General features: G+C 41.4%; 1 protein-coding gene across 2 annotated transcripts; it reads right to left on the bottom strand.

Annotated features, from left to right (window-relative positions):
- Positions 1 to 2298: 2298 nt before the first annotated feature.
- LOC115588645 (OX-2 membrane glycoprotein) lies at positions 2299 to 14195 on the bottom strand. 2 transcript variants are annotated; one of them, XM_030429366.1, is made up of 7 exons: positions 13984 to 14195; positions 13347 to 13469; positions 12666 to 12986; positions 9978 to 10307; positions 5968 to 6252; positions 5256 to 5357; positions 2299 to 3984 (listed from the first exon to the last, which is right to left on the bottom strand). In XM_030429366.1, exons 2-7 carry the CDS (start codon positions 13411 to 13413, stop codon positions 3977 to 3979), a joined length of 1113 nt encoding a protein of 370 aa, XP_030285226.1. In that variant the 5' UTR covers positions 13414 to 13469; positions 13984 to 14195; the 3' UTR covers positions 2299 to 3976. The 2 variants fall into 2 exon arrangements, with proteins under 2 accessions (XP_030285226.1, XP_030285225.1); XM_030429365.1 differs by having other exon boundaries at positions 2299 to 3968.
- Positions 14196 to 15042: the final 847 nt, after the last annotated feature.

Here is a 15042-nt window from a genome sequence, read left to right as displayed (position 1 = left end):
TTTCGGTCTCTGAGTGGAAATTTTTCATCTCGACAGGCCGCATCTGGTAGCTACAGCCCACTCACAACTTCTCTTCTTGTAGACACACACACACACACACACACACACACACACACACACACACACACCAGTAATTGTCTTTTTGCCCTGGTGGACAAAGCCATGGTTTAGACGGCCAAGAGACAGAGAGCGTGGAGGCTTGTGCGAAGGCAGCGTTTGACGCAGGCCTGATTAGATCGAGGCCTGAGGTTACTCAGACACTGTGTGGACTTTAAAGTCATCTGATGGGTTGTAGAGGAGTGAATAATGTTTTTGGTCCCACTCCAAAATAGAAGTGGATTAGCTGGGTTTTTTGTGTATGATGAGGACATGTGTGTAATTCAAACATAGGAATCCGGAGGGTGTATTTGAACATGAGGTGGAATTTTAAAAAACAAGCATAAATTCATTAATTTTATAGTTGCATATTTTGGAGATGCTGGCCAAAGAGATGTCAGCCCTCTCTCCACTATAACAGAACTACATGACACTCGGCCGCAAAAGCACCAAAATAATACATTTGAAAACTCAACAGTAATGTCTCTCCCTTGAAATCATGACCCAGACACTCACTCAGTGTCACTGCAGCAGTTTCATGTGTTCTTCTGCTCATCCAAACATGTACAGAGGAACAGCTTGTCCTGTCCTTTTAGTTTTGCTACTTGAATGTGTCACGTTGTTTGCTACAGTGGCATTACTATGTGCATGGAAAAGGTATCACACTCATAAACTAATAATGACTAAGTCATTTATTCATTTTCTGATTTTTGGATTCTTAGTTGCATAAAGAATGAATGATGTACAGATTCACAGACCCTGTTGTGATCAGTTTACCGTTCTTTCTTTCTTTCTTTCTTTCTTTCTTTCTTTCTTTCTTTCTTTCTTTCTTTCTTAATAGTCTCTAAATGCCCACAACAAAATACTTTTGAGTAACTGGGTAATGTGTTCTGGAAAAAGACATTGCTGCTGAGTTTTTCAAATCTTTTTTGGTTTCGCTTTGGAGTTACATATGCTAGAGAAGGCAGATATATCTACAGTGGATATTGCCTGTTTAATTTGTCAATCCATAACAATCCAGGTGGATAAACATCACTACAGACAAGAAGAAAAATATGTGTTTTTTGGTTTTTGGGATGAACTTTCCCTTTAACATTAAATGATAAGCCTGCGGTTCCACTTCAGTCCAGAGCAACATACAGTTAATGTGTTTAGGGTTTTAACTTTTTGTTCGAGCACACTTAATAGTGTCTTGAGTGATTCTTCTAGATGTTTAACCTGCAGCCTCTAGTTACAGTAACATTTATCACCTCGCTACAGCCGACCTGAGCACCCGCATTCTCTTTCCTCACATGAACCCGGCCTGACTATGAAAAGCAGACAAGCAATAACACATGCATATCTTTCAGGGGAGCGAAAAAAGGTTTCAGTACTGAATCTTCAGGGACTAGACCTCAGACTTTCTGACTGTGGAATTTAACCTCTAACACACACACACACACACACACACACACACACACACACACACACACACACACACACACACACCTACACACACACACACACACACACACACACACATGCACGCTCTCTCACAACACCTACAAACAGACTTGGAAAGATACAGTGAAGTTATTGAAACAGTGAAAGGTCAGCCGAAAACGAAAATTCATTCATTATTGACCAACTTGGTAATAGAAGGTCATATTGACAACATTTCTACGTAGACAAATACAAGTCCCCAGCTACTTCATTTGTTAAGGAAAATGCTGCAATGCTGTTTTGCTGTGACGCTCCAGAAATGTGGACGACAAAACGTCACCCAATTTTCCAGATGTAGATAATGACTTTTTGGCTGAATACATCCTTCAAAAACATTATATTATATATTATATGATGTTATCACACACACACACACATTATATAAGAGTGTATGTATAGTAAGTGCTGTATATATGTATACTAAGTGCTGAGTTAAATACACATACGTATATCTTACCAAGGTAATAACTACTTTGTTTTCCTTGTGCTTATGAACACATCTGAACAGAGTGGCCTCGGCTCTGTGTGTGCACAACATGTGCGTGTTTTTGAACTGCAAGGATTCATCATAACCCGCCTGGCTTGGGATGAAAAAAGGACCCAAAATATGAGCATCTGGGAGCCAGGTTTGGCAAAGGAATTTGATGTTTTTTTCTGAGAAGTACAAAGCTGAACAATAAAAGATGAAACATGAAACATTAATAATGATCCAGAGACTTGTCATTTTTAATATTTTTTATTAATCCGTTTGTTGCCTTTATTACATCAACTCATTTGCTTGTCCTTGTTCAGGGCTGATAATAAGCTACATTTCCATACATTTAAAAATAACAAAAGTTCAGAAAACACATTTCAGAGTTGTTCCAATGTAAGATCTGAGCTTGTGAGTGCTGTATGCATGTAATGAAAACATGCAGACAGAGAACCCTTATTAATGATGAGGAACGGGATGTGCCCGATTAAAATACTCAGCTTTAAGTCTGATAACCTGCATGTCATTCTGTTGATAACTTACAGATTCACATCATATGCTTTGATATAGAAGATTATTTCAGCATGAAGCTTTTTTCTTAAAGGCCCCTGTACACATGCAAACACAATATATCACACAAGTCCCACAACAATTTAATTCTGGGCATTTAGGGGCCTCTAATCCAGAGCAACATACAAATTCTTTTAGTTTTTATTTAAAAAAGGCCGGAAAGAAGCACAGCGGCTCTTCTGGCTAGCCACTAAGCAGCCCCATCACAGCCTGACCTGTACACTCACATCCTCACACACATGTACTCGACTGACTCGATCATGTAGACAAGCCACAAGACACGCATTCCTCTTAGGGGCACCAAAAAGGTTTCAGCGTTGCTTCCTCAGGGAATTATTTTAAGCTATCTGACCGTGGAATCTAACCCCTAACAAATCACACACACACACGGACATACACACACACACAGACACACATATTCTCTCACAAAACGCTCAAACAGACTTTGAAACACGTAGAAAAGGTTGCAGTAGGCTTTAAAGAAAACAAAGTATTCAGCCCTCTTAGCTGAACTAATGAAGAATTTCCCCGACCCCACCCAGTTTTGAAAAACACACAGGAGTAACGGACGGCTTTGACTGAGGCACAAGACGTAAAACCTTAATGGTGGGCTAACGGGGCCAATTAGCTGTGTTATCTAAAGGATAAGGCTGACCATATTTTATATTCAAACTTAGACTTTCAGCATTAAAAAAAGGTAAAACAGTTTCCTTAAACAGCTGGGTGCTGCAGGTTTTAGAAAATGTTACCAGAACAAGAGTAAATTGTGAACCTGTTTGGGACTACACATTTGGTGCCGACTTCAAATAAACTTAATCAATGATTAATGTGTTTTAAATAGAATTTGGACACAAATAGAGCTCTGCGACTCAAAGCAATAAGCTTCGACAAGCTTTTGGCCACACAGACAATATGTTTTTTAGTCCTTTTATGGGATTTGTTGGATAATAAAAAATAAAACATCACCAGACTTATCCTTTAATGATCAATAGAGGACAAACAGAGGGAAGTTCGCAATACGCTGTTACAGCAAACATACACGGACTCCGCTGTGCGTTGAGGAATGTGTGGCCATCAACCCAAATCAATTACAGAACCAGAGAGAGAGGGAAAAAAAAAAGATTCACACAACATTTCCTCATTGACTTCATGCGAGGACAGCCTGGAGATTATATAAGAGTCAGGTGCAGAGGCAGAAGAGCAGAGATGAATGTCGTCGTACAGTTGGTGCTCGTAAACGGGATTGTATTTGACATCCTATAGAGGTGTGTCAGAACGTCTTCCCTTTGTTACACGAGGCTGCTGCTGGGAAACAATCCGTCCTCTTCCTTTCAGCTTGCGGTCTCATCTGAAAGATTAATCAGCTGAAAAAAAATGTTGAAGTAATACTGGGCAGATATTTTATCAGCTGTCTTCATAGATGTTTATAACTGACATTCGCACTTTAACACGACTTGCACTTAGCACTGACCTATAGATTATTGACCTATAGATTAGCCCATAGATAAAATGTTTGTAGTTGGACCCACAGCATTACTGTAAATGGTCTGTGTCTGGCTGATTCTCATTGGATCTGAGCATGCAAATCTTAAAAACAAGACAAATTAACTCCTCAATAATATATTTCTTTCCAGTTATAATATAAAGGGTCAATGCGTAATGCATCTTAAGACAGAAGATGGACAGATAGTTCCTCATTCTGTACAATACAAACATAAAGCACTACTGTCCAGATCCATGGTTGACATCCTTCACGCACGGACAGAAAACACTGATGAGATGTGTGATTAAAGTGCAGGTGGAGTGCAGGTAGGGAAAGATGAAGCTGACTTACTTTTTTCTCATATGTTGATGACATAAACACCACATCACTCATTTATTGAGCCCCATAGCGTTTGATACTAAATAAATAATAAGTACAACCAGATGGATGATCTGTTTAAAATCTATAAAAAAAACAATTCATCCTGGAATAATTAAAATAAATCTTTTCTGAACGATACTGATTCTGAACGAACCAACTCATTACCCTTATTACCGAAAAGTATCCAATCACCACTAGTTTGATGCACCAGCAGCACTTTCATGGCTTAAGCAGCATTAGCTAAGGGGGCTAAGCAAAAATGATAGTGCAAGTAGTATTTACACATTAAAGTTGTTAACTTCCTGAATGACTCATACACCATACCAGTCACACTAACAAAGAGGATTAGCATCATGTAATCATGGATACACTGCCACTGAGCCTAAAGCTCACAAAAGGTATCATGCAAGCTATAAAGTAAGGTGGATAGCCAGTAAAATAACAGAAGCAGGTTTCCTTGGATATCAGTTGGCAAACTCTTGGTTTACATTTTTGAAATAATATGTTTGAGGTATAATTTATCCAATTTATTCATTTCTCCCTTGAGCTCCTTTTTCCAGTATGAATGTAGGTGACGGAGGTGGAGACCAACAATAAAAACCCACTAACTCTTGTTTCAGGGTGACATCAATGTAAATTCTCAACATTCAAGGAATTAGTAAGAATTTTGTCTCTGATATGCTTCCATACATCGGTATCTAAATGGCCCCAAGGGTGTGTCAGGTGTATAGCAGTATGATGAAAATAACCAAGAAGCTGTGCTGCACTCACCTTCTTTGCGCAGAAAACACTTCCAAAGGCAGAAGCAGAGGGACATGACCAACAGGGCTGCCACCGTAGTGACTGAGATCAGGATGGTGAGAGCCGTCCCAACTATGAGAGGGTAAAACAGACGGACACAAAAATTAATAATCAACTACAGTGTGACAATACTGACCTCGCAGTGGTTAAATGACGTTAGGGTCAAATTTTCTGTTGGTATTTGTGTTGGTATAAATACAGTGTTACTATCTGGTTTATCTAATGTGTACAATCCTGAACCATGAAACAAAGGTTAACTACAGGTTACCAGCAAATTAAAGCCGCACACGTGGCACATGTGAGCATGTTTACATACTGACCATCAATAGTTGCAATAAAATGAATACAGGTTTTTGTTTTATTTTAAAAATTGTTGTATAGGGCAAATGGTGCATTCGAGAAAAAGTGACTTTGGCCACCATGCAATTTAGCCACTGAGTGACATCACTGGGGGCACGTCATCAGATCATTCCATTACATGCAACTTCCTCTGGAGCCATAGAAGTCTTTACACTACTTTTATCACAAATGCAGTAGAACTCCCCGAAACCCATCAACACACACTGTCTCCAGTTACCTTTTCAGTCATGATGATATAAAGTATTTTTGGAGTATGCTGGAAAAAAAGGCACAATACTATCAAAAACTTTGAATAAAGAAGAGTTTGCTGACACAAACTCACTTTTAGTGTTCATGGATACAGCGATTGGCGACTCAAGCCCTTTGTGGTGCACCAAGCATTTGACTGACACGTCTTTCAGCAGCCCTGATCGGACAGTCAGTGTACTGATGACCAGCGTGGTCCCATCTCCCTGCGGGAGCTGTGTGGTCACAGGGGGGCCCATGGTGCGGTTATCCCTCTCCACGTTCCACACTATCTCTGCCGGGGGGCGTGACACTGTCGTGCAGTTGGCTTCGATCACACCTGGAGAGGTAGTCTTGTAGCTCACCTGAGGTTTGGGCAGCACTGGGAGAAATACACAGAAACGGCTTGAATGAGTATCACTGGAACACATTTACACACAAAGAAAATCGTCCTGAGATTGATATGTTTGGCAGATATAACAGATTCACTGAGATGCACTGAGGTACTAATTCCTTCCGTCAACATCCTTTGTTCACCCAGAATGGACTAAACCATCTGGAAACGTTATCACATAATGATCAAACACTAAGAGAGAACGCTGTGGGAAGACAGGCATATGAGGTGTATTATCTTATTCCAATAACTGGCAAAACTCCAGAGTGTAGTTTATTTTGTATTTACCTGTGAAAAACCTTGAAGCCTCCGGATCAGCTAAGGTATGTAAATTCCTGCCAACTCAAGATCCATAAGTAAATCTTTGGCTGTTTTCAATTCTCCGTTCTCGGTGCTGACTGAGGAATGTGATATGCTGGAAATGAGAACATTGTTGTTGGCAGGGACGCGTTAAGCCACAGATATTTGGCCCTCAGAGTGTCTTCTCAGAGTTCTAGGTGGAGAACTTCACCCACTATCAGCCTGGATCAGATTTCAGGGTGGGTCAAACCACAACAGGAAAACATTTTCATAACCATCCAAACCATAATTCCCTGTAAATGAGCTCAAAACTAGTGTGAAATTTGGGCTCCTACTTAAAGTTGAATTCCAATGTTATAGAGTGTTCGGTCAGCAAACCTCCCCTGCTCTTCCAGTAAAAGATAAAATTCATTTTGTGGTATCCATGCCCGCTTTATCTGGTCAGAACACAGAACTTCACAAAGGGTGGTCCTATCTGCCGGGTAAACACGCAGAGAGCAGGACGCTCCTGTTCTGGTACATACACTGGCAGTGGTGGAACAGGGAACGCTACCAATTCCAGCACTCCTACTGACGGTTTATACAACCAATAAGGCCAAATCACGAGCAACGCTTGAAGATAAGAAACAGGCAAAGAGAGCTGGCTCGAAAAAAAGAAAGGAGTTGTGCAAGTGTGGTGACGTGGAGAGGAGGGAGGGAGCACTGCTACCTGCAACAGACAGGAAGTTAGCTGAAATGACAAAAACACCTAGAAACATACATTCTGACTACTGACTCCCACCAAATGAACTGTTGAATATGTAGGCCTACTACAACAAAATGCTGTTTATTTACTAAATTACAATATTCAATGGCACTTTTGAGGTATTTCTGCCAAGGCCATAGTGATGCTGTCAACATAGGCGGGGACCAAATCTGCCAGGGGCTGAGGGAGTCCCCCGAGAAAAACAAAGTCAGATTTCAAAACGTTTTTCCTGCCATTGTAAAATATTAAAAAATTCACTAAAACGGGATGAACATTTTATTTACGTATCTTATTTCAGTTTACTGTAATGTCTAAGAGTTTATTTTATTACACTACATATTTTTTCTTTTTTTAAAAAACATTTTGTGACAGTTATGTCACCTTGTCATTGTTGGTATGGTGTTACAATAATAAATGTCCCATTGAAAACTGATCGGATCCTTAATGGATTCTCACTTTACTGTAGGCTCAGAATGCATGGAATATATACGAGCCAGCTGATGTTGTGACAAGAATTCAGCATGACATGGTGCGATGATCACCATATATAAAATCCTTCTTTTCATGAGATCAAAATAAAATTTCTGCTTTCAGCTGATATGGTGAACTTGTTTGCCAACATTTGCTTATTTGTACATCCAGCAATTACGGACCAACATTCACTGTGGTTTAACTAACTTGGTCTTCAACAACTCCTGGACAAATTATATCCGCCTGCTGTCGGGTGTTGCCATGAGACAATGAGCAATGCCATGAGACCGGGGAGAGTGAACCAAAAATGTCACTAGACAGCTGAAACTTGTTATAAGGCATCGAGAAGCTGAGGGTAGTTCCCTATTCATTGTTCTTTGATATATTACAAAAAATTAAGATTATTACCACCTGAAGTAATCAAAATTTCTCAGCCGAATCAAACCCACTGGCAGCCTTTTTGTGGCATGATGGCTTAAGCTACATTTTGAAGAATTCTTATGTCCTGTTCTTCGTTACATCTTTTTTTCTATTGTGTTCTGAGAGAAGTGCATCTGTCCGTCTTAGCTAACACTGTTTTTTGGCTGTGAGAGTGGGAGGAAAGGAGGAGGGCATCACATCATCCAGAGTCGGATGAGGGGGGGGTTACAAGAATAAATCACATTAATACTAATAGGGCCTCACTACCAGAAACACCTACTGTACTGTACAGTTTGATTTCAAACAAAAGCACATCTGTTTGTTGAGATTACTGCGAGAGAAAGGGAACGGGAGAAAAGTGCGAAAAGCAAATGAGCAAAGAGAGAGCGAGACAAAGCACAGAGGGAATCACTGTCTGCCGCAAACACTGACACAGTCATGCATCAGGACCTCGCTCCCTGCCTCCATCCTTCTTTCCAACGCTCCATTCTTCACATGGACACACTGTTCTGTGTGTGTGTGTGTGTTAACAAATCAGCCCTGCTGCATCATGAAGACATTAAGCAGCTACAATCCGAAAGAAAAGATCAACATTCCTTGTCCACCTTGTTGAGTCTGTTTGGGACTCATCCACATGTATCTGAGCCCCTCATTTTCTCCACAAGAGCCGTTCTCTCCAGCTCCTTTACTGTAGGATATCCAGCTTGGTAAAAATGTGCATCAGAACAACCACTACCTATTTAAAAAAGTGACTGATGACTGTCGTCATAGCAACAGTGCTAATGGATACATTTATCCACCCTGACTGTCAGATTTATAACTACTTTTGCAGCACAGATCTCTGGAATGTTGGTTCAACACGTCAAATGACAACACAGTAGAATATGTCAATTGGATGGATTGCCATGAAATCTGGTGTGTAATTTGATACAGACAGTCATGATCCCCAGACTAAGACTGCTTTTAACTCAAGTGATCCCTCGACACTTCATGCTTCCACTTGTCCACCACGTGATATATCACCATAGGTGTTGTGCTGCTGCAGCGCACCAGAGCCAACGTTTTATCAGATACATTCTGGATTCCCAGTGGCTCTGTCAGCGAGGATGGTGTGAGAATGATAGCAAAACATTTGTTTATCCTAACAACGGTTTGTATATACGCACATCTGTGTCTTCTCTTTCGGTTTCCCCTTCTTGAAATACAAATACAGACTAACGCCACCTGGTGGTATGGAAAGTTATTACAGCTCACGTGGCTTCAGTCTTTGTAGCGCGATCAGCTGCAGGTTTATGCTTGAAACGCAGGCGATGTGAGGCGATTGAACCGAGAGCACCAGGCTTTGAAGCCAACTTTCATAGTGGCCAAACTGTTTATTTACGATGTCACGTGATGCGCAGTGGCCCAAAAAGACATTTGTCATATAAGCTCAAATTGTTAAAAGAAGCAGCTGTAAAACGTTGGATAACAGTCTTTGAGCATCATAATCACCTCAAAAGTCTCATTTGACTGTCATAAGTTGAACCATTTGGTCCAATAAAATGTATAAAGCCTAGTAGAGCCGGCTGCTAAACTCTGGGGATCTGGGTCATTTATATCTGGGAAACTGAGCTTTTAAATCTTGTAAATCTATCCTTTAAGCCAGCCTCATGGCCTTCATTCCTTCATTTCATGAGGCTACAACTGGAGGTCAAGTTTTCCTCCCCTTTTTTGTTTGTGTGTGCCATACTAAAATCTAAGTACCAATCAATCATGGCTGGGTGGGAAAGATCTTTACCATAAGTGGCGAGGCAAACCGTGGAGCTCTTCTCCCCTTCAGCATGCATGGTGTACTGGCAGGTGTAGCAGCCCTCGTCCTGGATGGCGACAGGCTGGATGGTGAGATGACTGTCCGACAGGGAGTTGCTCAGCCAGACTCTCCCCTGGTACGGTGGCTCTATCATGGGGTCGCTCCGCTTCGCAAAGGAGGCCACCTCTGTGGAGTCGCCCTGCGCTGACGTGTGTCTCCATGTGATCTGCTTCACCTTTTCAGGCAAACCGTAGGAGCAGGAGAGGGAGGCCTTCTTCCCGTTCACTGCCGTCTTGTTGCCGTCGGTAGCGACGTGCGCTGGGATGATGAACAAAAGAGCACACCATCCAGCGAAAGAGCAATGGATGGGGAGAAAGGATAAGAAAAAGGAAGAGGGGAGGGGAGACAGAGAGTGAAAAAACAGGACGATGCTAAAATGCAAAAATATGAGGCACCCCAACAGAAACCAGTCACTGGAATCTGCAGCAGCTGTTTCTAGTTAGAAGAATAAGCCCTCCTTCTCCCACTGCTCCACCGCTCTTTATTAACATGACTGGCTGAGCCTCAACAACTTGTGTTCAGAGGTTAGGGACGTCTGTAGTCACATATTTTCAGTAAATCCCCGCAGCAGATTGATATTCAGGTTGGAGGGAGGAGTAGCTTCTCCCTGGAGTCTACTGGAGGGTTGGTTTTGTTTAATCCTAATGGGTGGGTGCAAAGGGCAGGCATCCATAATCAGTTGTGCCATATTCACCACAGAGCAGTGCAGTGGGAAAAAGTGTTCACATCAGTCTGTCACTTGTAGTTCCCAGTCTGACATGTCAGGAACTGCTGACACCGATGATACCTCCCACTCTGTGAAACGAACTAGAGAGGTGTCAACAAGCTATTGGCTAAATGGCTGCAAATGAACCCCGGCTGCCACGGCTGGCGGAAAATAAAATCCAGTATCAAAATGGAGATCTGGTATTTTTAATCTGGGTCATTAATTTACATATTTTGGTGTGTGTTACAAGTGAAAACATTCTGGCTCTACCTGCTGTTTTTCCCAGCTGCTTCTCTGATGTTTGACCTCTCACACTAACCCCCTGATATTTCCACTTCAACACGGTGATTTAAGGGTTTATTTCAACCAAACCAGAGCTGGTGATTTCTGGAACAGTGAAAGACAACAGTTGTTTTGAGCTTAATTTGGTTTTGGTCAAGTTTGAATTGAGTGGTGTGTTTTACAATAATAACATTACTGTTTTTGGAGTGTAGTCTGGTGGATTTTTGCGCCCGGCTGTTTCTGGTTTAACAAAAAGGTCTACTGTATCTCTGGAGGGATATTTCTTGATAAAACCTGTTTGATCCTGTGAGATAATTGTGGGAAGGATTCTTTTGGAGGGATATTTCTAAGTGTTGTCAGAGTAACAAACTGTGAAAACAAGAGCTGTTAGCGGGGCCGCTTTGATGGTGAAAGTTGACCTTTGAGGATTATGTTGCTGTAACACATTTGGCTATGGCCGCTAAGGCGATCTTCAAAACTTTTAGCACCGATCCAGTCCTTCCAGGAATATGCAACGTTTTGCAAATTACAATCCCTGTGAATTCTGCATGACGTTCCCAATTAGCTAAATTGTACTAGACACCCTCCTCCAGCCCACATACTGCCTGGAATGATGGCACTTGGGCGGCCAGCTCTGGTTTGCTAGATTGGTTTGCCACAAGCAGGACATAGCGAGGCCAGAAGTCAGCCAAGAGCAAACCGAATAAACTAGAGGTGGTCCAAGTCTGGGCTAGAGCCAGCACACCGGAATATAATGAACTGGGGCCAAGTGCCATCATTCCACGTGGTATGTGGGCCAGATGAATGTGACTGGTGTGGGCCGGAACAATTTTGGCAATCACAATATCAACACTGGGAAAGGACTGCCTATTAGTTCCCTTCACAACAAAATATGTTAACATGGGGCCCTGGTTTCAAAATACAATAATTCTTTAACTGTTGCACATATGATTGAGATAATTCAGGTACACTGTGGGTTTCTATCCAGTTTTACTGAGCAGCTACAAATAGAGCAAATAAAACACCAATAGAAGCTAATTAATACATATCTGGTGTGGCTAAGAGCTCAGAGTGAACACCAGAATAATGGGTGTTTTTCTTTTCTTTCTATCCTGCTGACATTCTGCTCAAGTGAAGGCTTCTCCCACCTGGTTCATAAAAGCAGAGTCACTTCCTGGATAAATAAATATTCTTCATCTAAATCTCTCCTGTCAGGGTTGAACACATGTCAGAGACCCGCATCTGTGTTGTTCTTGCTTTAACACTGTATGTCTGACTCTAATGTCATTCAGGACATGGTATGAATGACATGGCTCCTTACTGTTTAGTCTATTTTGACAGTGGAGATCCACGAAGCAAAGCTTATTCTACAGATGCTCACTTTAAATTTCTCTCATATAGGCACCAACTAAATTCCTTACATCTTAACAGATGGGTCATTTTTCGAACATTGACAGGAAATGAGAGGTCACTATGAGTTAAGCTGTATACATCAGTACACTGTCCTGCATGAAGCTGAACTACACCCACCAGAGTGATGGCATGGGCTCTCAGGGTTAGAGATGTTTTCTAAACTGGTCATCTTTTCTCATAAAATCAAAGAGTCTGTCCTTAACAGACCTACTCACAGGTGACAGTGAGGCATGTCTGCCCCTGCTTCGAGCCGGACGGATGCATGTCAAAGATGCAGGTGTAGCAGCCTTCATCACGGAAGCCCACGCGGCGGATGGTGATTACCGAGGTGTCTTTCGGGGAGGGGAGGAGCTCCACATGCTGCTGTCCGCTCACACTGTCTCTCTGGCCGGGCAGGTAGCTGAGCAGGGTCTGGTTCTGGACATCCAGCCAGCGCACCTGCCTCAGAGACTCACCTCGATCCCTCGAGACACTGCAGGTCAGATTGAAGGGCTTCTCCACAGGAGCTACCAGACGCTCTGGAGCTGTTACCCTGCCTGAAACATACCACCAATAGTTACAGGTGCAGTATGTATGATTTTTTTTAGTATGAACTAAAAAATGTGTTAGAAGTTGGCATGCTAACCAGCTAACTATGTTCCAGCCCCAAAGCTCCAATGCAAGTGGTTTAAACACCAAAACTCCCCTTGTTCTACAAGCCCCAGATCTTGATTGCTAACTGCATGGCTAACTGAGCTAATTAGCTAACTGTAGCTACAATTAGCGATTGCTCTGGTGATGTGCTGCCCGCTATGTTTTCAATTGACAGGAGGCAAATTCTTATATATTGCAGCATTAAAAAAAACATTACATGTTGATGTGATGGGAGTTCTCCAGTCGAGTTTTTCCGCACTCACCCTGCAGTCTTCCCACCATCAGTAGGAGTAAACACACCTGCAGACCTTTCCTCATCATCTTCTTCATTGCTCATTTAACAGGGAGGAGGAGGAGGAGGAGGAGGAGGAGGAGGAAGAGTGGTACTGTGGTGTGGAAAACATTCAAGTTATCATCTTCAGCCAGACAGGAACTCTTGATCCAACAGAGAGTCAGAGAGATTCTGGAAGTGCAAATAATTTGCCCCAGCTCTTCGGAGCCAAGTCAGCTCCTGCGGTCACCAGATGTTGTCCATCACACTCAAGCTATCCTCTATCCTCTTAACTCTACTGTGTATTGTAGATTGATTTTCAAATAAACATTCGCTGGTTGTCAGAGACCTCTTGAGACTTCTGAACAGATTGTTTTCTCTGTCACTTCTCAGAGGTTTTGTGTTCTCGGTTAAATTCAAGACTAACACAACAACTTTTAATGAACCACATCATAGATAAAACTTATTATAGCCAATTACACACCAAAGATATACAGCAATTACAATACAGTTTTGGGACGATCTGTAGTTGATCAAGAGATTTGAGGAGAACTGATTCATTGTCACACGTTTTCTATTCCCTGTGTCATATAAATTAAATTATACAGCCATGAGGCTGAGACACTCACCTCTACTTGTCCTGAAAGTGAACAGCTGAAGATATTCTACCTCCGCAACATCTTCCCCGTCCTTAAGACCCAGCAGTCTTTTGAAACATCACACCAGAACGAGCGAGGAACTATTTTTACTCATCCGACTGTTTTCTATTCTGCGCACCACCACCAGCACAATGAACACCAGCCGGCGGCAGCTCCAACCTCCAGTTCACTGGATGGAGGTGTCGTGGGCAGGCAGAGCCGCGGCTGAGCGTCGGGCTAACAGCGCCCTCTGGTGTTTGATAGTGTTTAATGCTTTACTGGGATAGGTGGAGAGTTTAATATCAATTTTGGATTCCTTTTGAAAGTTGTAGTTTCTATGTGGTTAAATGGCTATATACAGTGGGAAATAGCAGAAACACAATATTATTATATTTTTTGGAAGAAGACATGTCAGACATAAACCCAGATTGGTGAAAATAATTATTGAAAAATTAAAACATTTAAACAATGTGTAGTATGAAACTGCGTTCAGAATATTAAGGGCATGTTTTTGGAATAGGTAAGCATTTGAGAAAATTGTTTTCAAATTAGTGTTACAGCGTTAACAAAACTGAAGAAATACACAAAACACCCAATAAAGCTAATGAAATCTTAAAACCTGGGTTGGTAATATAACAGTGTGAAGATAAACACACACCATTACAAAGAAATATCATATACCTGGGTCAGAGCAAAGTGAAAGTGTGATTGTATTCAACATTAAATATGCATGACTAAATAAATACAATCACATCTAATGATTAGTAAAACATTCTTCCACAAAACAGAAATTCTTATGATAAATTACCCAAACTGTTCCACCTTTAGAAGAAATCATGTTCATGTAGGAAATAGGTAGGACATTTCATGAGCTTATGTACAACTATACCATAGCATTAGAAATAAACCGGTGTAAACTTCTTCTTCTTCTTCTTCTTCTTTTTCCTCTGCTTCCTCTGTTATTATTATTATTATTATTATTATTATTATTATTATTATTATTATTATTATTATTATTATTATTATTATCATTAGTAGTAGTAGTAGTAG

The sequence above is a fragment of the Sparus aurata genome, chromosome 9 (genome assembly GCF_900880675.1).
Source record: "Sparus aurata chromosome 9, fSpaAur1.1, whole genome shotgun sequence".
Lineage (NCBI taxonomy): Eukaryota > Metazoa > Chordata > Actinopteri > Spariformes > Sparidae > Sparus > Sparus aurata.
Note: the sequence above shows the minus strand (reverse complement) of the source record. Positions and strands in the feature narration are given on the sequence as shown.

Coding starts and splice junctions, on each gene's coding strand:
- LOC115588645 (XM_030429365.1), bottom strand. CDS start 13,413: ATGAAGAAGATGATGAGGAAAGGTCTGCAGGTGTGTTTACTCCTACTG. Junction 10,308..12,665: donor GACATGCCTCACTGTCACCT/GTGAGTAGGTCT, acceptor TCATCATCCCAG/CGCACGTCGCTACCGACGGC. Junction 5,358..5,967: donor TGTATCCATGAACACTAAAA/GTGAGTTTGTGT, acceptor ACCCTCTCATAG/TTGGGACGGCTCTCACCATC.